Source organism: Diutina rugosa (assembly GCF_008704595.1).
Source record: "Diutina rugosa strain CBS 613 chromosome Unknown scaffold24_size174625, whole genome shotgun sequence".
In the NCBI taxonomy this organism is placed as follows: Eukaryota; Fungi; Ascomycota; class Pichiomycetes; order Serinales; family Debaryomycetaceae; genus Diutina; species Diutina rugosa.
The window spans coordinates 44792-70585 of NW_022995086.1; the positions used below are offsets into that span (position 1 = coordinate 44792).

Here is a 25794-nt window from a genome sequence, read left to right on the forward strand (position 1 = left end):
CAATAGACGACAACGCCTTTTGTTTTCACTGCCATCTCCAACTCATCGTTCACATGAGGATAATGCCGTACGTGATGGAGTATTTTTGCTTTACACTCGTGTAATTACGAAACTGAGAGACATTTATCGAATCTCCAAGTGTAATGCTTTCCCACAAACTGGAACTCACTAGAGTGTGGACTCTGTAAAATCCTTTTCTGAAAACCCTAATGAGTGAAAACAGGGCATCTCTCACAGGAATTTAGTTCCGACATCGGCCCGTTAGATGCTTGTAAATTCCGAGTTTACGCTCATTAGAGTACCCGCGCTGCGGTAGAGCAACTTTAGGGACCTGGCAGCGAAAACGATAACTAGATGAACTGCGATGTAATTAACGTCACCAGCACTCGAATAGGCATTGCTCTACGAGAAACAGATGTTTTCTTTAACCTACAGCACATTGTGTCCACGCGTTATACAGTTATCCGACTCTATTCACGAGTCTGTCATCGGAATGTTATCTGTAGTCTGATGTCATGCGGCACATGTTTACTCTGGGCTGTGTGTATGTCTCACTTCTCGACCATACGGCACGTGCCCACCACCATCACATCAATGGAAAAATGAAGCAGGCCATCCCTCTAGATAACTTGAAAGTAAATGTTGACATTTCGCTAGAGTTAGCCGTGCCATTTACCCCTTTTTCCTGCTAAATTGGTGCTGGGCCCGGAGAATGTCTCACATTGACGCAGGACAACCCAGGTTTTGTGTCGTTTTTTATCCACTCATTTTATCTTTTCTTTTGACACACTTCTACGACGTTCCACCCGCAACCATTAACCCCTGGGTTTTCGCCACATTACTTCCCGTTGATGAACCATTAGTGCCAACGGCTTTCATCCATGCCTCCGTCACCCCCTTTACCTTCGACGGACGCTTTTGACCCCGGTAACCCCGCCGGCGAGGCCCGTCCTTCCCCCTCATCCTTCAAGGGCGCAAGCAGCGAGGTCAGCGACGTCGTGGCGTTGACCGAAGCAATCCGCCTGCTTGTCGCCATCAACAAACGCCAGAACGCCATTCTCGAGCTGTTCCTCCACCAGCTTCCGCTGACCCAGCCGTCAGACACTCTTTTGGAGTCGTCCACTGACGACAGCGCCCCCCCTCACCCTGACGCCAAAAACGCCGCTACCCAGACCAAGCCGGCGCCTGAGACTACCTACATTGAGCAGTGGATCGATAGAGTGAATTCGTGTGAGCAAGAATAGTTCGCCCTTTAGTGACCCTCCCTTTAGTGACCCTCCCTCTAGTGACCCATTATTCATGACACCAATTACACGAAACATTTTTGCCGAAGGGGCTGTTTTTCAACATCGAGGTTGAAACGAAGGCAATGTCGATATTTGCCCCGTAATTGGGGGAGATAATGGGCATTTGGCTCAGTGACGAAATCGCGAAAAATTCCCGCATTGGGAAATGTGACTAAAAATATGAAATTGGAGCAGTGACCCCCAGGGTTAGCGCCGTACACCCACCCTCCCAGTTGCAAAGGGAATTTTTATTCACTCATATTACCCAAAATCAAACACTATATGACTAAATGGTCTCGTCTCCACCAACCCCGCCCGGAAATGCCGAACAAATTTTCCATCCCCCCCTACCCCACATATCCGCCAACAACCGAACGCCTAGACAATGTGTAGCCTAAATCTTAAACCTACAGCACAAAGCGAAAGAAAAATCGGCAAAAAAATTAAACTTTTTTAACGGCTCCCTGGAAGGTGGCATTTTACGTGTGTGGCCTTGGCGATGATATGGTAGCCCTTCGCATTTTTTGCGATCAAAAGGCCTGTCTACCTGTGTAAACCCCTCAGTTGACTCGCGCGCACTTTGCGGTGTTTAGTCGTACGCCTGCCCCCCCTATTGTGACTCAGCCATACGCCCCATACCTTTGCCATACGCAAACACCAGTTATACGCCCCCTAGCAACGATTCAGCGTCACGTCACACCAAAACTTGAAACTAACGGATCAAATGAGGATTGCCGTGGGACAGCTTTGCTCGCTGCTGAACCCGCTCGCCAATGCTCGGGTGGTGAATAAGCTCATTGACCAAGCGGTCAAGGCTAAGGCTCAAGTGCTTTTCCTACCTGAAGCCAGTGACTATCTTGGGCGCAACGCTGCTCATCTGATTGCGTTAGCCCAGCACCTGGCTCGGTTTGTCGACGATGTCCGCCACCACTTGCGCCAGGCCAATAGCGATATGAGGGTATCGATCGGGGTGCACGAGCCAGGAGCTACTGCCGACGCCCGCATCAAAAACGTCCACCTCTGGATCGAGCCCGACGGCACCGTGGCCCACTCGTATCAAAAAATCCATCTTTATGATGTCAACGTTCCCAACGGGCCTATCCTTATGGAATCAAAAGCAGTTGAGCCCGGGACAACACTCGTGAAGCCGTTTGCCGTAGGTCAGTCACCTTTTTCTGTGGGCCTCGCGGTGTGTTACGATATCCGCTTTCCCGAAGTGGCATTGGCTCTCCGCCAACACGGGGCCAATATCGTCACGTTCCCGTCAGCGTTCACCACGGTGACGGGAGCAGCCCACTGGCAACTGCTCGGCAAGGCCAGAGCCCTCGACTCCCAGCTGTACGTGGTTATGGCCGCCCAGTGCGGGGTGCATGACGTCGATGCTGGTGTCGGAGGCGACGACAGCGCCGCTGCACTTGGCGTTCCAGAAACCCCCCTGCCGCCAAAGAAGAAGCGTCAGTCGTACGGGAACTCGCTTATAGTGGGGCCCTGGGGTGAAATTGTAGCCGAAGGCAAGTGCTACGACGAAGACTTATCCCAAGATATCGATGGTGACGGCGACTACTACCAGTTGATTGTGGCCGATCTCGACCCCGACCACGTTGCCACCGTGCGTACAAACATGCCGTTACTCGATCACCGTCGCAAATTTACCGTCGAGTAGCAAACACGACAAACACCGGGAAATACCCCGAACGAATAATAAGCATAATAGCCAGCCCGTATCGACCCCCGTAAAACCCACCAACGGTGGTTTGTAGCAGCAGCGACAGCCCCATCATTGCCGTTTGCGGTAAAGATGACACCGGCGCGACTTTTGCTGGAAGCGGTATGCTGAGCCCGGAGCCGACTGCCCATCTTCGCCGGCACTTCTTTACGAGGCTAATGATCCCAGTGCAACCTTGTACGCCTGCCTAATTAGGGCAATGCAGCTTCGTGCGTCATGCCCGCAAAACGCACCGGGTTATTGCCATTTGCACCCACCCACCGCAAAGGGCTTAATCCCAATGTTTATAAAAGCGTCGGTATCGCCTCTTCATCTTTCCAACAACCTACAAGCAGTTCCACCATGAGATTCGGCATACTCCAACTGGTGTTCCTCGTGGTGCTTGCCGCGTTCACGTTCGCCCTCCCCGTGCAAACGGTGGAAGAGGACACTCAGCTCACGTTCCTCAACGACTTATTCGCCCGGGATATCGGCATGGAGATCCCTCGTGATGTCGAAGAGAACTGGGCCCTCGTCCAACGGGGGATCGAAGAAGGCTACTACGACGTCGATGTGCTTGCCAAGAGAGAAGTCAAGGTCTTGACCGATCTTTTCCTCTCGATGAACAAGACCGGTGCCGGTGTCCAATTAATCAAGGGCTTCGCCACTAACCCTGTCACTCAGCTGACCACCATCCAGGCGGTGGTGTCGTTTATCAAGACCCAAGACTTGGGCAAGTTGCTTAAGGCCGCTGCCGACTCCGGCTTGGCTACCGACATTGTGTTGATGCTCTTTACCCACATGGAAGCCTTCAAGGGGCTTGTCAAAGTGGGTAAGGCTTTGTTCACTCAAGGGATCATCAAGTTCAAGCGTGACGCCTTCATGAAGCGCGACGGGTTCGCCAAGCGTGACATCTTCGGCTCCATCTGGAACGGGATCCAAAACATCTTCGGCTGGGGCTCGTCGGGCTCGTCGGGGTCGACTCAGCAGCAGTCTACTCCCACCACCAAGGCCACCGCCACCGCCACCGCCCAACAACAACAGCAACAGACTCAACAGACTCAGCAAGGTGCCACTCCTCCCCCTACCCCTGCTCCTCCCAGATCGAGTCAAACCGGTACCGTCCCCGCCATTGTTCTCTCGGGCTCGGCCGTCACCAACTTGGGTGAACTGAAGATCACCGCCTCGGCTGTCCCCGCCCAAGGGTCGGTGTCGCTGGGTATCTCGGTGGCTCCCCCCAACTCGGCCTCGGTGGCTCAACAAGCCGGTGAATTGGCCACCGCTGCCGGTGTCAACACCAACGCTCCCTTGCCCACTTTCGACGCCAACGCCATCCCCACCGGGGAACTGGCTGCCGCTGACGCCATCAAGATGTTCAACCAATTGCAAGGCAACAACCCTGCCCCCGTCACCGTTTCCAACACCGCCGGCCAAGTCGTCACCGTGGCACCCGCCGGTATCTTCGGTAACATCATCGGTGGCATCATCTCGGGTGTTGGTGGTGTGGTTGACGGTGTTGGCCAAGTGGTTGGCGGTATCGTTTCCGGTGTCGGTGGTGTGGTGTCCGGTATCTTCGACGGTGTTGGCCAAGTCGTCACTGGTGTCACCAAGACGTTGATGGGGATCTTGGACAACGCTCAAAAGACGTTGTTCACCGGGCTCCTTAACGCCATCAACTTGGCGGGTTCGTTCGATGACATCTGTGTGTCGTTGCAAAAGTCGGGCTTCGGGGTGCTGGTTGCCTACTCGTTGTTCGCCGACAGCGAGATGCACGACTTTGACCTCAAGACGGTGAAGGCCGCCATTGACCAGGACGCTCTTTCTTTGCTGAGAATCCTCTCGGCGGCGTCGTCGCTGGGCATCGTCACCAGGGTCATCACCGACCTCTTCTCGAGCTCCAAGAACTCGTCGATCACCTTCTCGTTCTTCGTCCAGGTGTTGTTCAACTTCAAGTCGATTTTCTTCTCTTAGTTTCCCTAGTTTATTAGTTTGTTTTATAGTCATGATCGCCTAGATGGCAATACATACCCGAAAGGAAAACTGTAGGAGCTCGAATATCCAGTCGACAATCATCTAATGGAAGTGTAACTGTAATTATCTTTAGAGGCCGTCCTCTTCTCCTTCTCATCAAATTGTTAAATGACCTGTATGGTGGGTTAAGGTTATCGGTATCTGAAGACTAAAGCTTAAGTTGATGCAGCGTGGTTACGAAGCAGCTTTGTGATGCCGAGTTACGACGATACCCTAAGCATACCCCGATAACCTTTGGCAGCGCCCGTGACCTCCGGTAGCAAGGACGACATGCTTCCCTGGATGCTCGATGATATCACCACTGTACGAATAAACTACTCGATCGGTATACCCAAATAAACTACTTAAAACAAATGAGTGTAGATTCTTTATTTACGTAAGGTTTACTTTCATCATGAAAAACCCGAATTTTGACTTCCAGAGCCTCGGTTGATCCCAAGTCCCACTTTCTAGAACATTCGCAGACCTTGGCGGAGCCTTACGCTGGGCTGGCGCTCCGATGTCGCACTGCTGTTAGATTTCTCGCTAATCATAGCCTAGTCATTTTCTCCAGACTACATCTAAGATGGTTATCTCTGAATCGGACAACTATTGACTTTATCTGATCCGACCCACATCACCCCCTTAGCCATCAAAACGAGCTCATTATCGATAGTTCTAAGGAATCCAGGCCACCAAACTAGCTCACGAATTCAAATCATATTCTTAGCTCTTCCCTTTTGGTGCCATTAAGCGTTCCCATGGCACCATCGACTGGCTTCCATAGTAGCGATTAGTGGGGGTGGCGTTGCTATCCTGCACACTGCCACCGCACTTTTTCCACCAGTGAAAAATTGTTTCCCACTCAAACCGTCTTCACCACCATGGATAACGCTAAGAGCTTTATCGCCAAGAACAAGACGGCGCTCACCGTCACGGCGTTGGCGCTGATCGCTGCCGTGTCTGCGTACTACGTGTACACCCAGCTGAGCGGCGCGCAGCCGCCGGCGCCGGCGCCCGAGGATGACGCCGCCGCCAAGAAGAAGAAGAAGAACAAGAAGAAGAAGCTGGCCAAGAGCGCCTCCCCTGAACCCGCCACCGGCGCCGCCACCGACGCCACCACCGCTAAAAAGGAACGGGCTTACCCCGTCGACGCTAAGGGGCTCCCGGCGTTGACCGATGACGTCATTGCCTCGTTGTCCGACGCCGACAAGGACGCGTGGGCGTTGGCGCTTAAAGAGGACGGTAACTCCGAATTCAAGCACAAGCGCTACGACGAAGCCATCGCCTACTACTCCGCCGCCTTGCAATTGAAGCAGGACCCCATCTTCTACCTGAACCGGCTGGCGTGCTACGCCGCCCTTGAAGACCACGAAAACGTCATCAAGGACACCTCCGCCGCCATCAAGTTGAAGCCCGACTACACCAAGTGCGTGTTGCGCCGGGCCAACTCCTACGAGATCCTCGAGAAGTACGAGGACTCGATGTTCGACTTGACTGCCTTGACCATCTACGGCGGCTTCCTGAACAAGCTGATCGAACAGGTGTTGGAAAGAGTGTTGAAGAAGCACTCAATCAAGATCGTCGAGCTGGCGCCTAAGGAATTGCAGCTCCCCTCCGCCGCCACCATCGGCTCGTTCTTCGGCGCTTTCGTCGAAGAGACTAACCCCGAAGGCATCAGCGCCGAGTCCGAAGGCGGCGCCAAGTACATGTACGAAGCGTTGCAAGCGATCAACGGCAACACCGTTGACGGCTACGACAAGGCCGACACTTTGATCAACCAGGCCGTGGAAGCGTTTAAGGACGTCAAGTCCGGTGACGCCGACGCCGGCATCGCCGCCGTTGCTCTCGAATACTCGGCCGCGTTCAAGTTCTTGAAGAACGACTCTGCCGCCGCCGCCGTCGACATCCAGTCGGCCATCGACCTCAAGCCCCGCCCCCGCTCGTACGTGTTCCGTGCCCTCATCAACGCCGACAAGCTGAGCTACAAGGAAGCCCTCGAGGACTTCAAGCGCGCTGAGGACTTGGACCCCAAGTGCCTGGACATCTACTACCACCTCGGGCAGCTCTACTACTTGACGGGCGACTTGGCCAACGCCGAGACCCAGTTCACCAAGGCCCGCGAACTCAACCCCAAGAACGTTTACGCCTACATCCAATTGGCGTGCATCACCTACAAGAACGGCAACATCGACCTTGCCAACGAAAAATTCACTGAGGCCAAGCTCAAGTTTGCCACCGCCCCTGAAGTGCCCAACTACTACGGTGAGATTCTCGCCGACCGCGGCGACATCCCCGCCGCCTGCAACCAATTCGACATTGCCGCTCGCTTGCAAGAGCTGTTGCCCGTGTTCAGCGTCGGCGCCCTCCCCTTGATCAACAAGGCCACCTGCTTGTCGCGTGAGAACCTCGAGCGCATCGACGAAGCCGAGGAATTGTTGGTGAAGGCGTGCGAATTGGACCCTAAGTCGGAATTGGCCCGCATCTCGTTGGCGCAAATCAAGTTGCAAAAGGACCAAGTCGACGAAGCCATCGCCTTGTTTGAAGAACTGTCGCGGTTGGCGCGCTCGTTCGAAGAAAAGGTGCAAGCGACGTCGTTTGCCGAGGCCACCAAGATGCAAAAGCGCATCAAGAATGATCCCGTGTTGACCCAGAAGATCGCCGAAGTGATGCGGGAATCGGGCATTCAGATGTAATGCGTTAATGTCAATGTATATAGCGATAAAAGGTACTGTGTTAGTCTGCGTCCAGCTGATGGCGGCGTTTAGAGTTTCTCGTCCCCCAATATACCGTAACTCCTAGTCTGTGTATTTATTGCTCAATTCTTATATTTATGAAATTTGGTGACGACGTGGGGTCTTGATGGAAATACTATCAGTACTCAAGACAGTAGAATATCACAAGGGAAAAGTTGAATTCGTCAGCTATCTCCAATGGTCACAAACATAAAAACTAGAAGTAGTCTCAATTGATATGTGTTTCTAAGAGTCGACACTAACGAAATTGTTGTCTTATTTAATTCTCATATTTATTGGTAAACGCTACATAAAACTCTTGAACATTTACTCACAAAATCGTTATTATTGGGCATTTACGTCGGATGAAATTGCAGTCAATCCAATAAATGCTGAGCGTTGACATTCGGACATGTCGCTGGTACTCCAGCTTAGCTTGCTGCTCACCGGTGACATTCCCCGCGATTGAGGACAAACCCACTATAAGTTGATCTAAGAATTATAAGACCTACTCAAATATTCCAAGATAAACAGTCTACACCACTGACACTCCCAAATAGTCCTTCGTTTTCCCCTATTTCATATCGCTCACTGTGACCGGTGACGGCTGGTACCCGAGCGGTTTTTTCGCCACGGTGCGCTCTCACCTCAACCTACCACACCTCGATACGGGCACAACCATGACGACACCAATTGGTATGTAAACCAGAGCTGGAATACGACTATACACTTGCTGAACCAATGATTACTAACTGCTAGTGCTTGACCAAGGGACAGGGTTTGTCAAGATCGGCCGCGCCGGGACGAACTTCCCCGACCACACCTTCCCGTCGATCGTGGGCCGCCCCATCTTGCGGGCGGAAGAACGAAACACGTTGGTGCCCCTGGACGTTGAAATCAAGGACATCATGTGTGGTGACGAGGCCGCTAAGGTGAGATCGTTGTTGGAAGTGAGCTACCCCATGGAAAACGGGATCATCAAGAACTGGGAGGATATGGAACACTTGTGGGACTACTCGTTCTACGAAAGACTTAAGCAACCCACTCAAGGTCAAAAGGTATTGTTGACGGAACCGCCGATGAACCCGTTGAGAAACCGTGAGGAAATGGTGCGGATCATGTTTGAAAAGTACCAGTTTGACGGTGTTTACGTCGCCATCCAGGCAGTGCTTGCCCTTTACGCTCAAGGGCACACTCTGGGGGTCGTGGTCGACCTGGGTGACGGGGTGACCCACATCGTCCCCGTGTACGAGTCGACGGTGCTTAACCACCAGACCACCAGACTTGACGTCGCCGGTAGAGATGTCACCAAGCACCTTATCCTGCTTTTGCTTGGACGTGGGTACGCGTTCAACCGTACCGCCGACTTTGAGACCGTACGTCAAATCAAGGAGAAGTTGTGCTACGTGTCGTACGACCTCAAGTTCGACAAAAAGCTCGCCGACGAGACCACCACCCTCGTCGAACTGTACGAATTACCCGATGGCAGAGTGATTAAAGTGGGTCACGAGCGCTACTTGGCTCCCGAGTGCTTGTTCCAGCCTCACCTTGTTGGTAAGGAACTGCCAGGGGTCGGCGAAATGTTGTTCAACACGTTACAGCTGTGTCCCGTCGACACCAGAGCCGACTTAATGAAGGGGATTGTCCTTTCCGGTGGGTCGTCCATGTACCCGGGTCTCCCCTCGAGACTTGAAAAGGAGCTTAAGCAATTGTACTTGACCCGCGTGTTGGGCAACGACGCTTCCAAGCTCAAGAACATCAAGTTGCGCATCGAGGACCCGCCCAAGAGACGCCACATGGTGTTCATCGGCGGGGCGGTGCTCGCCAACATCATGAAGGACAAGAACCACTTGTGGGTCACCCGCCAGGAGTGGGAGGAACAAGGTGCTCGGGCGTTGGACAAGCTCGGGCCGCGGTAGGCATATTTTAGATTCTGAGACAAAAAATACACGATTGATTGAGATTAAAACCGTTACCAATTTTTTTTGCTATATTAAGCTCCCATTAGGGAAAGAGGCCGAACGTATGTGTGTGCTCAGTGGCAACCAACGCCAATTGCGCTTACAGTGCGCTGACAGGTGAATGACGTCACCGCACCGACCAAAGCTGCCCACGGGGTACATCGCGAAGGGGACGTGGCGACCCACCGCTATCTACCACTTAGCCAAGCGGCTAAAACCGACCAGCGTCACTAACACTCTCTTCCCAGTATCTCCATAAGCCTTCACTCGGATCACTAGTCGTCGCCGTATCGTATTTTAGCGTGATTGGCGCCGATATCGTCGTTCCTTTTCGAGCATGCGATCGGGGCAACGTGGGGCTGTCATGCGGATCAAATAAATATCCCCGGGGGCCACACACGTCTAACTTAATCCTATTTTCAAACATCCAAACGATTACCGATGATCGATTCAGTGCCGCTAAGTGGAGGTCCGCCGGAGTTTTTGCTAATGCCTAAGGTTCCCGAAGAGTTCAGCCTTGGTCTCATATCGGAAGACGGCGATGATAACGGCTACGATGGCGACTCCGACGAGTTCGATGAGGACTCTGACGACGCCTGCTCGTTGGTGGGCCCCGTCAACGGCATTTACCCTCACTACTACTACTACACGTCGCAGCCCGACCACCCGATCAGCCGCCACGGCAACCCCAGCATGCTGCTGCTAGAGTCCCAAGACCCCGTGTTCACGCTGCCGCTATCGTTCGACCCGCTGGTGACGTCGTAACTTACACGCTGGGAAGATATATAGGTTTTGTAATTATATAGGTACTGGATACATGGTATAATGGTAGTATTAATCCGGCTAGGTGGTAACTGTAAATATTTGATTTAGCTGGATTATTAAACTGGTTTGGTTGCTGCTGTTTCAAAATGATTCATGGGTAGTAAACATGACACCAGTGTCTTTGTCTCAGATCAATCTGGACACCGGTATGTCCGTAGTAAGACATGTTAGTTGAAACCCAGTGATTACAAAAAATGGGTTGACATGAAATGGAATTGGACTACATATATTCAAAAATGATTAATTCGATTATGCTATGAGATGCTGTAAGATGCTAAATAGGTTCAATTATCGGGAGACACCCCCGTGTAGGTCCACTCGAGACCGTTGATCTTCCGGACCGCCAGGGCCACTAGTTGATCGTAGTCGTCCACCGTCAAGTTGCGTCCGCCGTGGCGGTGGCCAAAGTTGATGGCTTCGTGGACGATGTCGCGAATCACTGAGTTTGAAATCACGGGAGGACGAAGAAACGCCAGCGATAGCCCTTGTTCCACCGTCCACCGAACGTCAGGATTGCGCTCGAGGGTACCTCTAAGGAACTCCAACACCGAGGGTGGTACTCTAAGTCCACCAACACCGTGGGGTCTAAACTTAATCATATGCTGAGGGTTGCGAATCGCTTGTAAACGATGACGTGATTCGATATTGGCATAAGGAGGCTGGCCATAGATCATCTGGTACACCATGCACCCCATCAGCCACACGTCACTGGGTTTACCCACCTTCCACTGGCCTCCGGCCTCACTCACCGCTTCTGGGGCCATATAATTAGGAGTGCCAATTTGCTGGTTGCGGTAGATGTTCATGGTGGTATTGCCCAATGCGTCAGCAATGCCAAAGTCAATCACTTTAAGCTTACCTCGAATGAAGATGAAATTAGCCGGTTTAAGGTCCAGATGGACAATACCGGCGGCGTGGACTTCACGAAGACAACTGAGGATTTCCAGCGTGTAAAAGCGCACAAACTGGAGATGGGTTTCTGGTTCAATACGGCCTTCTAATCGGGGGTGGATGATGTGGGCCAAATCTCGTTCCCCTAGTTCCATCACAAGGTAAAGCTCATCATCATTGATGGCATAGTCGTGTAAATACACTACCCGATCCAGCTTTGCGAGTTTAAGCAATAGTGTGATTTCTCGAGCAAATGATTGTTTGATTTGGTCGTCAAACTTATCGAATTTGACCCGTTTCAAAGCCCAAGTGTTTTGCTTGGCGTCACGCACTTTATACACCTTTGATGAGCCGCCCAGGCCAAGCACTTCTACCGGTTTATATTGTCGGTCATTAACAAAGAATATGCGGGAAGACAGATCGTGGGGTGAGACGACAAATGGTGGTGGAGGGTTAAGCGCAGCTGGTGATGGAGGAGGAGGCTCAAAACGAGCCGCTGGAGGCATTGCTAAGGGTGGTGGTCGCGGCGAAGCCATTGCAGCGGCGTTTTCCATAGGTGATTGATGATGTGGTTCAGGTTTAGGCAGCGATTGAGGGATGGGTGAATGTTTTGGTGGTATTTGTTGTTCTACGACCGGAGCCAATGACGGTCGTTTAGCCGCAGGGACAGCAAACTCATCGTTGTTTATCCTTGATGATTCTTTGATGGGAGTCTCGTGACCATTAGCTTCACGATTAACTGGTTTAATCTTCACCGGAGCTAAGGGAGGCCTCAGCTTCGGAGGGAGGCCCAATTTTTGTCCGTAACGTCTTCTTCGGGGCTGGGAAAGCGGAGTTTTATCCCGTTTAGAAGTATATTCAGGGGTGATCTCCTTAGGGACGGGTGCTGGCGTGTGTAGGCGCTGGTTTGAAAGTAGCAGGGATGTTGGCGCCGCGATCCCCATTTCCGCCGAGCCGAGGATGCTCAACAGGTATTTTGAAAGGGGCGGCGGTCGCAAGGTGTTGTCTTCGTCATATGCGGTGGACGATGACATCCATGGAGGTAAGGGTGGCTCTCAAAGTGGGGTGGGGCAGCTATGGTCGGAGTGGGTGAGCAGAGTCGCGCATCACAACAATCGCGTATACCTAAATTTAATGGTTAATGGGATGGTTGAGAATCGAACCAACGTGGGAGGAGGAATTGTCAAGATTATAACAACAATATGAAGTATACAAGTACCTCTGTTGTAGCAGAGTCTGGTGAGATACGGTAGATTAGTTGATCATGTGCTGTTTCGATTAACAAATTAGAGGAGCGACAAATAAGGTTACTAGATATATACGTCACCTATAGTACTTATAGATTACACTGACAACGACTGTGGCGGGAGCCGCACACGGCGGATTTTGCACGCTTAGCGGAGCTATTGTTCGCCTCCTTTGGCCTGATGTGCTACGATTAATCGTACTAGTTGTTTATCTGTTATCTATTTGACGATGTGCGACGCCGCCTCTGAAAAAGACGACATTTTTTTTTAGCCGAACTAGTCCAAGAGCCCAGTGACCTTGGACTTACGGTTTTGGCGGTAGCCCTTCACCACAAGACGGCCAAACCACACCACCACCACCAAAATGAGGGTGAGCACCGTCCACTTGGCGATGGCGATGAGGCGCCACCATTGACGGCGCCACCAGATGGCATCGGCACTGCCGTATTTCTCAAGCCGCTGCTGGCGTTCCCGTTCCTTAATGCGTTTCTCAGCTGCTTTGAGCCGAGCCACCAGTTTCCGCCGCCGCTGTTGCATTTTAGCGTCGTTTACTGGTGCTTCCTCGATGATCTGTTCAATCTGTTCAATGGAGTCGATAAACCCACCCAGAGGCTTTTCCAACAGGTAGATGACGTTCTCCAACACGTCTACCGTCTCGGAAAGGTCACCGGTCTCGGCCAGCATCCCCAAGTACTTAAATTGAGGCAACTTAATGTTCAGGAGAGTGACACAATTCATCCACTGTCCTCTAACTCCCAGCCAGTTAAAGTCGATGGAGAGGTAGCCGTTTCTCAAGTAGACAAGCCGCATCTTTGTCGGTCCCTTTTGCGGGTTGACGAGCTCTCTAGCCAGGCAACCAGCAATGCGAGTATCGATACCGTCAGTGGCCTTATCGTAGCGCAATTGCGAATCGCCGACCATGACGTTGACGAAAGGGAACTCGCCACGAGGCCCGTTGCGGAAAGTATCGATAAATACCCCTAACCCAGTGAAGTAGTTTCGAGCACCAAATACATCACCAATGGGACTAGGGCTATTAGTGAGCCATATAGCCATGCCATCACCCATCAATTCAGGTCCCGTGATGTGGAACGTGAGTTCCATCTCAAACAGCTCGGCGTCAATCGGGTACTGAGTCCATAACGACCCTGCTTGGTGAGGGTTACCCGAAGTCAATCTGACGTATTCATCCAGCTTGACGAGGGTCAGCCCTTCGTATTTCCAGTTGGGGATCGACAGCCCCTTGAGGAACGGCGGCTCAAGGCACTGGTGGACCAATTGGCGCTTGGCAATCAGTACTACCAGCGCGTCTTTCAGCTGGAGCAACGTGTTCACCTCTTCCGGGGTAAACATGGAGCCGGCACGGCGCCAGATGGTGACGACGACGACTACAAGCGCGAAGAGTGCAAGTACTGCCGCCACAAACCGGGTACGAAGCATGCGATCGGAAAGATGAAGTGTCTTTGATTAGGAGAGGCTATATAGCGGGGGGGGGACCAGCCAGGGCTGAGATCGTGTCACCGCGCAGCGCACATGGTAGCGCCGCGAAAAATTCAACACCGAGTGCGGATCAACAAAATGCAGGAAATGATAATAATAATAATTAGCGAAGTAAACGGGGTACCAAAATGGGTCGGCGCTACCCTGTCAATTGCCCCCCAGAGCTGTTCAGCGACAGGAGCACCCCCACAGCTTGTGGCACTTCTGGCACCGCTTGCAATAAGGGCACTTGCGGAGGTTGGCACTGCTGAGGCCAAACCCGCAATTAAAACAGTTGTGCATGGGCCCGGCGGTTCCAATGGGGGGGCTGGCTTCCACTGGGTTTGATGACAAGCGCCCGTTCGCGAGTGATGGCGAATACAACGCGAGATGAGCCTATGATGTATACTTGGCCGAGGAGCCCCCGCGAGGCGTGCCAGGGTGAGCGCGTCGCCGACTGTGGGCACGGACACGACTCGACAATCCCGACATTGTCGCTGTGGGTGTGTCTCCGGTAGCGGCCACAGGCGGCTTCATTTCCCCGGTTCACCGGAAGCTTCCGGGGTGACGTATAACTAGCACATTAGCACGCTGACATTTCACACTAAGAACTCAATTACACTTTTAGATTATAGCGTTTGGTATTCCGTGTGGGTCAATTCTTAGGTCTCACACGAGGGGAAAGCGGGGAGGATCAGCTATCAGGGTGGCTAATCACAGAACTCTCGGGGAGATCCCTGACATTTTGATGACCCATATAGCAAACGGACAACCACCCCGTCCCCCGCGCGGTTAGCACGGTTAGCGGGCTTTATTTTTTTTTTTTTTTGCTTAGGCCACTAAGTCTTGTGAGCTCATCCTGCTGCGACTTTAAGCACTGCCACCTGATATATATATTAATAGGTTTTTTAGTTACACCTGTCAATCACCTCACACCAAAACAATACACGCACCCCTAGCGACATCACAAGCACATACAGTAGATATGGTGTTTGACAATTAGAAATCAATTCCTCAATTAATTAATTAATTGAATTGGGGGCCACGGCGTTCCTGAATTACTGTCGGCGAAGGTAGCGAGGTGGCCTATTTTTGGCTTGCAAATAGGCTTGCTTGTGAGGGGCTCGCAGCCTCATCAACTTTAGTTTTGCCCAACTTCAACTGGCTACAGGTGGCGTCCAGGGGGTGCGGTTTTTAGCGGATCAAATCGGAACTTTTGTGGGCGTGAATCACCGGTATTCGTGCTATATACATATACAATAATAAAAAAGGGTTTCTCTCGGGAATAATGGCCCCGAACTCCGTCGCTGCCTTTTGCGCCTCTTACTTGCCCGTGTACACCATCTTGAGCGCCAGCGCCAACGTCTCGCGCTTCTCGCCCCGGATATCAGCCATCAACCGCTCGTAGTATGCCGGGTTGCTCTTGGGCTTGAGCATCTTGTCGCCCAACGGGTAGTAGTTCTTGTACTTGTCGTTGACAAGGTCCCGGAGCGAGGCGTACTGCAATTTTAAGTCCTTCTCGCTGATGGCGTCCACCACCAGTTCATCTTGGAACCGCTGGAGCTGGACGTCCTTGAACACGGTGTAGTGCTTGAGGTTCTCCTGGGGGAGGGTCTTGAGCAAGTTGACGATCTTGCTAGCGCATTCCCGCTTCGACATTGCTGGATTTGAAGTGTCTGGTGAAAGGTAAAGAGGATGAGGTCGCACTGGTGGTGAGTGCGTATACCGAAATATGTTACTACCGACACTGACGACACTTGCGGCGTGTCGGAAATGTCGTCACTTACGGAAACCTTCGTCATTACCTTCGGTAAATGGTTTCCGAAGGTTGACCACACTAACGGAAGTTGATTAGCGTCACCATTGTCTCAACACGAGTTATAAAAGGAGGGGAACGTTACATCGCATCGGGCTTCCAGCTTAAATGATGACCGTCGGGGCACCGTCGGTGCCGCTGCATCGGAAAATGTTCTCCGAGAGCGACCCCAACCCCAACCGGAACCAGGCATACAAAAGAACCCCACAATTCCCCCATCACATCTACAGCCTTTCCTTTGAATCATTTCCTTTCAATTAATGACCACGCTGACAATCCCCGTGTGGCTCGACTGTGACCCCGGCAACGACGACGTCTTCGCCATCCTCATGGCGGCATACCACCCCCGGTTCCAGCTTATCGCTATCTCCACCGTTCATGGCAACGCCCCCATCGAAAATACCACCCACAACGCTCTCTACACTCTTGACGTCATCCACAAGAACGTCCCCGTGTACCAAGGAGCCGCCAAGCCGCTGGTAAACCCGCTGAAGTTTGCCCCCGAGATCCACGGTGTTTTGGGCCTCGGCGGCGTTAACATCCCCGTGGAAACCAGACACCACAAGCTGACGGACAAACTGTACTTGCAGGCGATGCACGATGCCATTGAAGCGCACGCGGGCGAGCTCTGCTTTGCCGTCACCGGTACCATGACCAACCTCGCTCAGCTCTTGCAGGCTTATCCCGGCATTGAGCAAAAGATCGGTTACGTGGCGATCATGGGTGGTGGTGTCCACAGAGGCAATGCCACTAAATACGCTGAATTCAACTTCTACGCTGACCCCCATGCCGCCAACTTCTGCTTGCAAAAGCTTGGATCCAAGGCGATCATCGCTCCTCTTGATCTCACTCACCAATGCAACGCTCTGGCCGAGGTGAGAGAACGGATGGTGGGCAACCGCACTCTGATACGCGAGTGGTTCTATAACGTGGTGATGTTCTATAATGAGCTGTACATCAAGAACCACGGTATTACTGCTGGTCCTCCCGTCCACGACCCTGTGGCTCTCTACTGCCTCTTGCCAGTGATTGACAATGACTTTGACACTTACGGTTACAAGGCTGATCGAGCCAAGTGCCTGGTGACTGAGTCCGGTGAACACTCGGGCCAATTGGTGATGGATGACGATGCCAATGGATCGTACATCGGCACCACCATCGACGCCGCCAAGTTCTGGGGCGAGCTCTTAGACTGTCTCGACCGCGCCGAAGCCGCCGCCTAAACCATAATGATAGAAGCAATGCACGATACCTAATGGAAATCAACACTACTAACTTCTTCAAAGCAAATCTAGCAATAGTGTAGAAAAGGCTAGTCAAGCTATTAAGTTGTAAACAGAGTCCATTGTTGAGCTCAAGTTTAGTTTTTTATCATAATTACCAAAAACCGAAGAATGATAGAAACTTACGAATGCTAAATACTCATGCTAGATGGTTTATGCTGACTATATACATCATAATGAGAGCTTACCCCGCAGTTTCTTCTTGTCGCTAAGCTTCTTCTTATTGAATAACCGTTTCTCCTTACGATCAGTCTTGATCTCCTGCCATCGCTCTTTAGTCTCCTCCAGTGTCTCCCCAGCAAACTCCACTTTATCATGAATCTCCTCTAATAACTTGCGGAAACACTCATCAGTATTAGTCTCTCGGTTACGAGTGACGTCACTTTGTATAGTGATCCCTCCCATCTTCGTCTCGTACCTCACTTTCGCCGTTTGAAGCTGAGCTGCCACTGCTTTAGGAATCCACAGAGTATAATAAGGATTAAGCCATTTATGAGGAGCTAATGCCACCGTCGCCTTAGACGACGTTTTATTCACTTTCTGTCCCCCAGGACCCAGAGACCGACTGAACGTAATTTCAAACTCTTGACGAGGGATCTGGTGATGTTTAAACAGATCGAGCCACCGCCTAGCTTCAGCCACCTCCTCACTCAGCGGCTCCAGCTCCGCCTTTACCAGAGCCAGATAACAACGATAAGCGGATTGTAAACCTCTTGAAACCGTCCACGGTCGAGATAGGAGCCGCGCCGCTAACATCGCCTAACCTTATATTAAAGTGCAAAGGTCCGATTGCGAAAGTGGTTGCGAATAGAACAAGAACTGGTAGTGGTGTCTACACGATTATCAGTATATTACGTTAATATTTCTATATGCCAAAATGAAGGGAAGGGAAGCGCTTACTCGTCGTCGTCACCGTCTTGTTCGACGAACTTGCCCTTGACGTCCTTCCACAACTTGCCCTTGTTGTGGTTGTCGTACCAGTTGGTGACGGCGGCGTCGAACCAAGATTCAAAGACAAAGGCACCAGCAAACACGGTACCGACAAACACAGAGTTTCTGGAGAAAAGAGCAGCGAGCTAGTAAGTTAGTTGGTTGTTCAAGTATATTGGGTTCAACGCGATAAAAGGGGAACGGATATCGGCACCACCGTAGGCTCCAGTTGAAGGAAACCATCATGGGGAATCACAATCAACGGCGGAGAAGGCGTGGGCAGTGGAATTTCACCCTGTAAAGCGCGGAGGAGGCGATGGTCGCCGTGGCGGTACCTACCATTTCGGTGATTATCAGTTGAGTCGCTCGCCTTTTTTTTTCGCATATTGGCCGGCCACCATTGGATGGGTTGTATGCAGGGCGAATTCTGGTTACGAGCGCGAGATCAAATACTCGCAAGATGGAGGGGCTGAGATCAGACTATGTATATGTATTAAAATGCCTAAGCAGTAGTTTCCGGTTCCTTAGCAGCGGCGGCTTCCTTAGCGGCGGCTTCCTTCTTTTCCAACGCCGCTTCCTTCAGCTCCTTGGCCTTGGCGGCACCCGGGTACTTGGTCCCTTGCTTCTTCTCCTTCTTCGCCTTCTTTTCCTTAGGCGCTTCGGGGGGGTACCCCTTTTCCTGAGCCTCTTGGAACTCCTTGTTTTCAGCAAAGTCGGCGATGATCGGCGCCAACAAGCCGTTGATGGCCAGGGTGACCCCCAACTTCAAGTCGGGCGCCGCCAACTTTTCTTCTTTGAAGTCTTGCTTCAATTGGTCCAACAGCAGGTAGGCAATGGGCCCGCCAAACTTTTCCGGCCGGTCGATGTCCAACTTGAAGTAGCCGTCTTGTTCGTTCAACAATTCCTGGATCGGCTGGACGACGTTTTCCAAGAACGCAATCAAACCGTTACCTTCAACTTGGCCCGGTTGACAGAACGCCTTCTTAATCTTCTTAGCGACAACAGCAGGGTCTTCAAGCACGTCGATCTTCGAGTTGGGGTCCAGAGCCAGCATCTTACCGCCTTCACCTAAGCCAGGCACCATCGGGTTCATCAAGTGACCTCTCTTCTTGTAGCCCAACAGGGGCAAGTTTTCTTCAGCAAGAACAAAGATCTTACGTTGATCGACACCACCAAACTGGGCGTCAACCTTCAAGTGTTCTTCGTCCAACGCCTGCATCAACGGGTAGATCAAACCCAGCAAAAGCGGGTTGTCGACCTGTTTGACGACATCGGCACCAGCACGCTTAGCCCCGTTCTGCGACACCACGTTCAGCAACTTAAAGAGGTCCATGGTGTATTCGGGAGTCAACTGGTACGACAGACCCACAACAAAGTGCAACTTGTCGATGGGGACATTAAGCGACTTAAGCAACGACTTCACCACGCACTCGTAGTACTTGGCCCGGTACTGGACGACTTCAAGCGGCGCCTTCATGTTGTCCAAGAACGCATGGAGGTCAGCGAGAAGCACGGTGACTTCACAGCCAGCCTTAAGGAAGTGGGCGAGCTTGACCATGGGGACGAAGTAGCCACAGTGAGGCTTACCAGTAGGGGCAGTACCCCAGTAAATCTTCAACGGACGCTGCTCTTTTTCAAGCACATCCTGGATGATCTGGCCGTTGAGCACTTCCTGTAAACCCTTGGTGATGAGGGCGTACTGCGCCTTGGGGTCGGTGACAGTGGTGGACATGGTGAAATTTTCGCGTGATGGAAATCGGCTTGTAGATCGAGACCACAGTGAAGTGAGTCACTAAGAAGGAAGTGGAAGACCAAGACAGCTATACCAACTTATTCAAAGACATTTACTTATTTTTGAGTCGTTTTGCTAGTAGCTTTAGTGCAAGTGGACCTCATCGAAATTCAATGTTTAATTTTATAGGCCAACCATTCATAGATTAATACCAGCTTTTACTGCTATAGAAAATGGTCTAACTGAGTATGGCAAATATTTGCATTCTGATCTGTTACAGAAAGTTTACCGGTGGTTTCTGCCTTGCCTTACTATACTTACCGATCTCGGCTTATAGTCACCTCAAACCAACATTAAAAAAAAAGTCATCAGCTTCCTCTACAAAAATTCAAAATCTAAACTCTCAACTCAATGTAGCAACATTTGTTTCCGAAACCTTAGGGCTCACCTGACACCGTCTCTGTGGTCGTTTCGCCGCACTGGCAGCGATTTTATCACCGTGCGCACACGCCATAGTCCGCTCACAATTAACCCCTCCCATGATCGACACCAAGGGGTATCTTGTCAGCCTCCCCCTGCGGCTAGGGTTTAAAGACGGCAAGGCCATCGCCGCCAACGTCTACCGCGCCCTCTACGTCGCCGCCACCAACGACGGCGCCGACCTCCCCTCGATCTTCCCCCACACGGACCTCTCCCAGTTCCACCCCCGGGATATCGACCCCACCGATAAGGCGTTTGGCCTCGGCGTCACCAGAGACAGCCGCGCCCACAAAGTGTTCTCGTCTCTGGCGGCGAGTTCTCAGTCGTACTTCCACTTGCGCCACCGGATATGTGCTCGTCTCATCGGGGCGGGCGAGCCGCTTTACCGCTGCGTTGAGTGTGGCTTCGACGATACCTGTGTTCTCTGTTGCCACTGTTTCAACCCGGAAGACCACCGAGGCCACGATGTGCGGGTGTCCATCTCTAGTGGCACCACGGGAGGGTTGTGCGATTGTCTGGACCCGGAAGCTTTTCCTACCACGTTAAATTGCCTCTGTGCTGAAGATACCGTCCCCGAACTGAGCCTGAAGCTTCTGCAACTGATCGAACAAACCATGAGCGTCGCCCTCGACTACGTGCTCGATGTCCTTTCGCATTCCATCGGCACATTGCCTGCCGTACAAGAAGCCGCTGCCTACGACGAGATTGAGCAGTTTTCCGATATCCTGGATCTCCCCTACTACTCTACTTGTGAAGATAGAAATTTTGGCCCCTACGTGCTTGTATTGTGGAATGATGAACGCCACAACTTCCCGGAAGCACAGGCGGCGATTAAAGCCGCCACCGACGGCAGCGACACTCAGTGCTTTGCCTACGCCAACCAGATCAACGAAGAAGGCCGGGCCATTCTTCGTACCGACCCCGACCCCATGCGGTTGGTGCACTACCACAAAAAGATAAAGGAAACACTGCTGCCCACTAAACCAGCGTTGGTGCTGCTGATATGTAGTGCTCGAGACTACATGCGAGAGGAAATTGTCATCGCCATCTTTGGGTGGATTAAGCAGATCATTGCTCACCCTACCATTGGGGTCGCAGCCTCCCAGGCGTTTGCTCGCTTGCTTTTGGATAAGGATTACTGGCCGAGCGGCAAGTTGATGCAGGTCGTCAGTGACCGCATGACTAACGACAATGAACCGGCGTTGTTCACTGACGGCCTTCTCTGGAACGGCGCCATCAAACCCATGCTCCCCAAGCTCAACGACCGCGGCACCATGATCTACTCCCAGGACGAGTTCTACGGCACCCGCCTCCAATACTTACTTGCATACGAGATCCGCTTGACCAAACAGGTCCGCAGCTATCTCCCCACCATGCTCACCCTGAGCTTGATTGCCGAGCCCCAGTTTAAGAGCCAATTTGCCGAACAAGTGGCGGCAATTTTCCCCATGCTTTTCACTATCCAGGCGGTGTCCGAGCGCGAGGAGGGCCTCGCCGTTCTCCCCGAGATTGCCGTGCAGTTGTGGACGTGTCCCGTCACCATTCAGCATCTCGTCACCACCAACAAAATCGGGTTACTCATTGCTCCCTGTGTCCTGCTTATCAACACCAGCTGTTCCGAAAGGAGTTCCTTTACCGGTGATCGCACGTTTAAGCTGTACCGGGAGCGCGATAACGTGCGTAACCACCAGTCGTTTGCGGTGGCCATGGTACGCCACATGAGCACGGTGGCGAAGATGACGCTGCCGGAAATGCTTGATCAAGTGTCCCTCAGTCAGCTGGAGGACTTGTTTGACATCTGCTACAAGTATCTCAAGCTTTTTCAAGGGTTTTCCCCGGTACTCCGCAAGCTTGGCGACCACGTCGAGTGGGATATGTTCCGCGCCGAAGACTATTTCGCCATCGTCGACTGTGTGCTCCTGTTTGCCAATAACTTTGCCCAAAATATTCAAGCCAATGGTAGCAACGTCAGTGTGAAAACGTTTGCTGAGAAGCTCAGTCTTGAGTGGATCAATATCGACCTCGATCACCGTGACCACGCGGTGCTGGGCCTGCCGGTGAACTTGATCAACGCTATCCAGACCTTCCTTGGGTGGTGGCTTACCAATAACTTCACTACCGTCACCAACTGTGTCGCCTGGTGGCTGGTTCGTCTGATTGTGTTTGCTGCGCAAGCGCGAGTGGGATTGTGGGTGCGTAATGGTCTGGTGGTGCTGAAGCAGACCCTGGCCTACCTCAGCTTTTTGCTTGAAGGCGACCCTTACTTCCAGGACCTTTACGTGTGTCAACTGGCGATTGTCGGGTCAAACCCCACGGAAACGTTATCGTTCTTCCTTCACATTTGGGAGTTGCTGGGATGGTTCTATTATAATGACGCTATCGCCGATACCGTCTACGAGACCGACCGATTTGATGCTATTGTCGAGCGTTTCATCCAGTTCCTCTACGTGCTTTTCGTTGATCGTACCCGGATTGATTCCTACAATCGCGAAGAGGAATTGCAGTGGAAGATCGCCTACACCCTTGCCGACGAGCCGCGGGCGTATTCCGTGATCAAACGGCACATTCACGATGCCTTCAACGATTTCGTCAACTTTGACAATCAGTTACGTCACGTGGCCGAATACGCTCCTCCTAAGGGGCTTTCTGATAGCGGTAAGTACCGCTTAAAGGACTCGTGGATGGCGAAGCTTGATCCAATGTCTAAGTTCACTCAGCTGGGCCAATTCGATACCATTAGTGCCCACCAACGCCAGCTTATCAATGCCAAGAACCCAGACGAAGTCGTGCTTACGCCGCAAGTATATCATGCCCACGACGCCAGCATCGACGCCCTGGTGGCTCAGCTCGCCTATACGCCGACGATGTTCAAGCTTTTGCAAAGGCTATTGTCTAAAGCGTTGGCTGACACCTCGGAAACGTTCTTGCCGCAATTGTTAAGGTACATTCACGTCATTGTGCTTGACCTCAACTCTGCAGAAGTGGACCCAGAGACGCTTATCCCCGTAGCTTTGCAGCTTGCAGAAATTGTAAACCGGGGAGAATACGCTAAACCGACGACGGCGACGGCTCGCCACTTAGTTGGGTTTTTGCGCAACCACGATCAAGCGATTAATCAGGCAGTCGAGGCCAAGTATCCTACAGAAGCAAGCTCCAAGGGCCAACTGCCCGCCGCTAGCTCCAAAGAGACGGAAGCTGAGCGCCGCAAGCGGAAGGCCGAAGAACGCAAGAATCGGGTCATGGCCAAGTTTAAGCGGCAGCAACAGGATTTTGTGGCCAATAACCAAGAACTCGTCGACGAGTCCCCTGCACCCGACGACAACGCCAAGGGGTACCAGTGTGTCCAGTGTAACGAAGCTATTCGTCCCGACGACGTGTTTGGCATCTTATATGAAAAAGTGAACTTGTGTACGACTCGCCTCGTTTCCCCGGACCCTGAGGTAGAACCCCAGGGAGTGTACGGTGAATGGCACCTGGAAGGGGTGGTGCTGTGTGGCCACCATATCCACGAGGAATGCTACAGGACGGCCCGACGCCCCAACGGCGAGGTGAAATGCGCGATGTGCCGTACCGTGCAACACAACTTCGCGCAGATGTGGTACCCTCACCTGGCCGAGCTCAGTGCCGAGCCGTTCACGAAGGAAGCGGTCTGCGAACCTTCAGTGCGCGAAGTGTTAGCCAGATCCCAATTCCAATCAGCGGATAATTTCGCGGGTGCTTCCCGTGACGCTATCGCCGATCAATTTTGTGATTTGATGACGTTGTTGGCAGGCACGGTGCGGATGTACGAACTGGCTCAAAGAGACAAGGGTGAACCGGACAAGTGGGGGCTCTGGGACTACCCCGCCTCAGCTAAGCAGACGATAAGAGTGCTTCTCCAGGAAGTGATGTGTAAGGGTGACTCTCCCTCCCTCGACACGGAGTACCTTGGCGTGTTTGAGCGTGCCATTTTGTATTGGCTTTTCCATCAGGAGTCGTGGCCTCAAGTGGTGAAGAAGCATGCCTGCAAATTGATCGTCGAAGGCATCATCGACATGGAAAAGCGTGTATTTGTCAGTGATGTTGACCGTACACCTGCTTATGTCAAACTTGTGGCGGCTGTGCGCGATGTGGTCGGCGGCGATAGACCGGCGGTGGGGCTGATGGAACCATATTACTACAATTTTGTCCGGCAAGCGGCGTTGTTCTACGACTTGGTGGCAACCAAGTACACCGCTGAGGGCCACTTTGAGTCGACCCTCGACCACTCCACTAGCGATATCGCGTCGCTTTGTGACTTATTAGGGCTCCCTGATTACGCCACATTGATTCATGATGAAACTGAGCTCGCCGTTGCTGTGCAGGAATTGCGGGACCAATTGGTTTTCAACTCTGGCTTGTACTCAATGCTTGAGTACGCGGGCCCGCGTCTGTTTATTGAGCTTCCCTCGCTTCACGCCAACTCGTTGGAGATGGTGGGTAAAATGAGACTGCACCAGTTGCGCTCGCGTCGGTGCTGCTTGCTTTGCGGCGTTGCGGTTTCCATTAGGGACACAGAACACGTGATGACGTGTGGTCGAGGCCTTAGTGTCGGCTATGTGCCGCTGCGAAACGTTGTCATCGTTCAGTACAAAGAAGGCCGCGAAATGAAGGGGGCAGAGCTTCCTGGTCCCTATGTCACTGAACACGGGGAGATTAAGCTGATTACACGTCATGAACCGGCGGTGCTCAGTCAAGACCGTCTCAATTTGCTCCATAAGATGTACCTCACCCATGAGCTTGAAGGCTACTTGCTGCGTAATGATGCCTTCCATGACTGGCGCCGCTGGCACTTGGATGCCACCCGGTTCATGTTTAGACCCGGTCAACCGCCGACGATCACTGGTGATGAAGACGACACCGACGATGAACCGCAACAGGTGAACATCCCCCAGGCGTGGCCGGTGGTGCTTGACGACGACGAAGACGACGAAGTGGACCACGACGACGACTGGCTTGACGACGACATGGAGTTCGATCCGTCGGACCGGGAGATGGATGCCAATGAGTTTATGACGCAAATGAGCGAATACGAACCCGAAATCCGCGAGTTATTCCAGTTGTTGCGACCGGAACGCCCCCAGGAACCAGGCCAGGAGCAGGACCAGTTGCTGCCGGAAGACGGCGCCCGTCTTGCCCGGATGCTTTTGCGGTTGCACACCAGCCGGATGATTGTGGACCAGATGGAGGGAGAAGGAGATATGGAGACCAACGAGGAGTCCGATGACGAATATATGGACACCCGGTGGAATTGATACCAGTACATAGTAATCTTACACGTAAATGAAGATTATAAACCAAGCCGCACCTAATACGATGAAAATGACCTTTATAAGTGACATATGGTTGAGTCGATGAGTTAAACAACTCTACAAGAAATGATGTTGCTGAAGCCT

At 52.2% G+C, this 25794-nt stretch overlaps 12 protein-coding genes across 12 annotated transcripts; 8 read left to right on the forward strand and 4 right to left on the reverse strand. All coding sequences in view use genetic code 12, as the record gives it.

The window, feature by feature from the left end:
• Positions 1-881: 881 nt before the first annotated feature.
• Positions 882-1244, forward strand: DIURU_001142 (uncharacterized protein; the record flags this gene model as incomplete). The annotated part of the gene is made up of 1 exon (XM_034153654.1): positions 882-1244. One exon carries the CDS (start codon positions 882-884, stop codon positions 1242-1244), a length of 363 nt encoding a protein of 120 aa, XP_034014020.1.
• A 766-nt stretch (positions 1245-2010) lies between these two features.
• On the forward strand, positions 2011-2949 carry NIT2 (putative hydrolase; the record flags this gene model as incomplete). The annotated part of the gene is made up of 1 exon (XM_034153655.1): positions 2011-2949. The coding sequence occupies one exon, from the start codon at positions 2011-2013 to the stop codon at positions 2947-2949; it is 939 nt and encodes a 312-aa protein (XP_034014021.1).
• A 405-nt stretch (positions 2950-3354) lies between these two features.
• DIURU_001144 (uncharacterized protein) lies at positions 3355-4962 on the forward strand (the record flags this gene model as incomplete). Its single annotated transcript, XM_034153656.1, has 1 exon — positions 3355-4962. The coding sequence occupies one exon, from the start codon at positions 3355-3357 to the stop codon at positions 4960-4962; it is 1608 nt and encodes a 535-aa protein (XP_034014022.1).
• Positions 4963-5885: 923 nt separating this feature from the next.
• Positions 5886-7697, forward strand: TOM70 (protein channel; the record flags this gene model as incomplete). The annotated part of the gene is made up of 1 exon (XM_034153657.1): positions 5886-7697. The coding sequence occupies one exon, from the start codon at positions 5886-5888 to the stop codon at positions 7695-7697; it is 1812 nt and encodes a 603-aa protein (XP_034014023.1).
• A 719-nt stretch (positions 7698-8416) lies between these two features.
• ARP2 (actin-related protein 2) lies at positions 8417-9655 on the forward strand (the record flags this gene model as incomplete). Its single annotated transcript, XM_034153658.1, has 2 exons — positions 8417-8432; positions 8508-9655. 2 exons carry the CDS (start codon positions 8417-8419, stop codon positions 9653-9655), a joined length of 1164 nt encoding a protein of 387 aa, XP_034014024.1.
• Positions 9656-10138: 483 nt separating this feature from the next.
• DIURU_001147 (uncharacterized protein) lies at positions 10139-10462 on the forward strand (the record flags this gene model as incomplete). Its single annotated transcript, XM_034153659.1, has 1 exon — positions 10139-10462. The coding sequence occupies one exon, from the start codon at positions 10139-10141 to the stop codon at positions 10460-10462; it is 324 nt and encodes a 107-aa protein (XP_034014025.1).
• Positions 10463-10806: 344 nt separating this feature from the next.
• On the reverse strand, positions 10807-12447 carry MPS1 (serine/threonine/tyrosine protein kinase; the record flags this gene model as incomplete). The annotated part of the gene is made up of 1 exon (XM_034153660.1): positions 10807-12447. The coding sequence occupies one exon, from the start codon at positions 12445-12447 to the stop codon at positions 10807-10809; it is 1641 nt and encodes a 546-aa protein (XP_034014026.1).
• A 489-nt stretch (positions 12448-12936) lies between these two features.
• DIURU_001149 (uncharacterized protein) lies at positions 12937-14100 on the reverse strand (the record flags this gene model as incomplete). Its single annotated transcript, XM_034153661.1, has 1 exon — positions 12937-14100. One exon carries the CDS (start codon positions 14098-14100, stop codon positions 12937-12939), a length of 1164 nt encoding a protein of 387 aa, XP_034014027.1.
• A 1362-nt stretch (positions 14101-15462) lies between these two features.
• On the reverse strand, positions 15463-15798 carry DIURU_001150 (uncharacterized protein; the record flags this gene model as incomplete). The annotated part of the gene is made up of 1 exon (XM_034153663.1): positions 15463-15798. The coding sequence occupies one exon, from the start codon at positions 15796-15798 to the stop codon at positions 15463-15465; it is 336 nt and encodes a 111-aa protein (XP_034014028.1).
• A 417-nt stretch (positions 15799-16215) lies between these two features.
• On the forward strand, positions 16216-17178 carry DIURU_001151 (trifunctional uridine nucleosidase/nicotinamide riboside hydrolase/nicotinic acid riboside hydrolase; the record flags this gene model as incomplete). Its single annotated transcript, XM_034153664.1, has 1 exon — positions 16216-17178. One exon carries the CDS (start codon positions 16216-16218, stop codon positions 17176-17178), a length of 963 nt encoding a protein of 320 aa, XP_034014029.1.
• A 1492-nt stretch (positions 17179-18670) lies between these two features.
• On the reverse strand, positions 18671-19900 carry TYS1 (tyrosine--tRNA ligase; the record flags this gene model as incomplete). The annotated part of the gene is made up of 1 exon (XM_034153665.1): positions 18671-19900. One exon carries the CDS (start codon positions 19898-19900, stop codon positions 18671-18673), a length of 1230 nt encoding a protein of 409 aa, XP_034014030.1.
• Positions 19901-20439: 539 nt separating this feature from the next.
• UBR1 (E3 ubiquitin-protein ligase) lies at positions 20440-25653 on the forward strand (the record flags this gene model as incomplete). The annotated part of the gene is made up of 1 exon (XM_034153666.1): positions 20440-25653. One exon carries the CDS (start codon positions 20440-20442, stop codon positions 25651-25653), a length of 5214 nt encoding a protein of 1737 aa, XP_034014031.1.
• Positions 25654-25794: the final 141 nt, after the last annotated feature.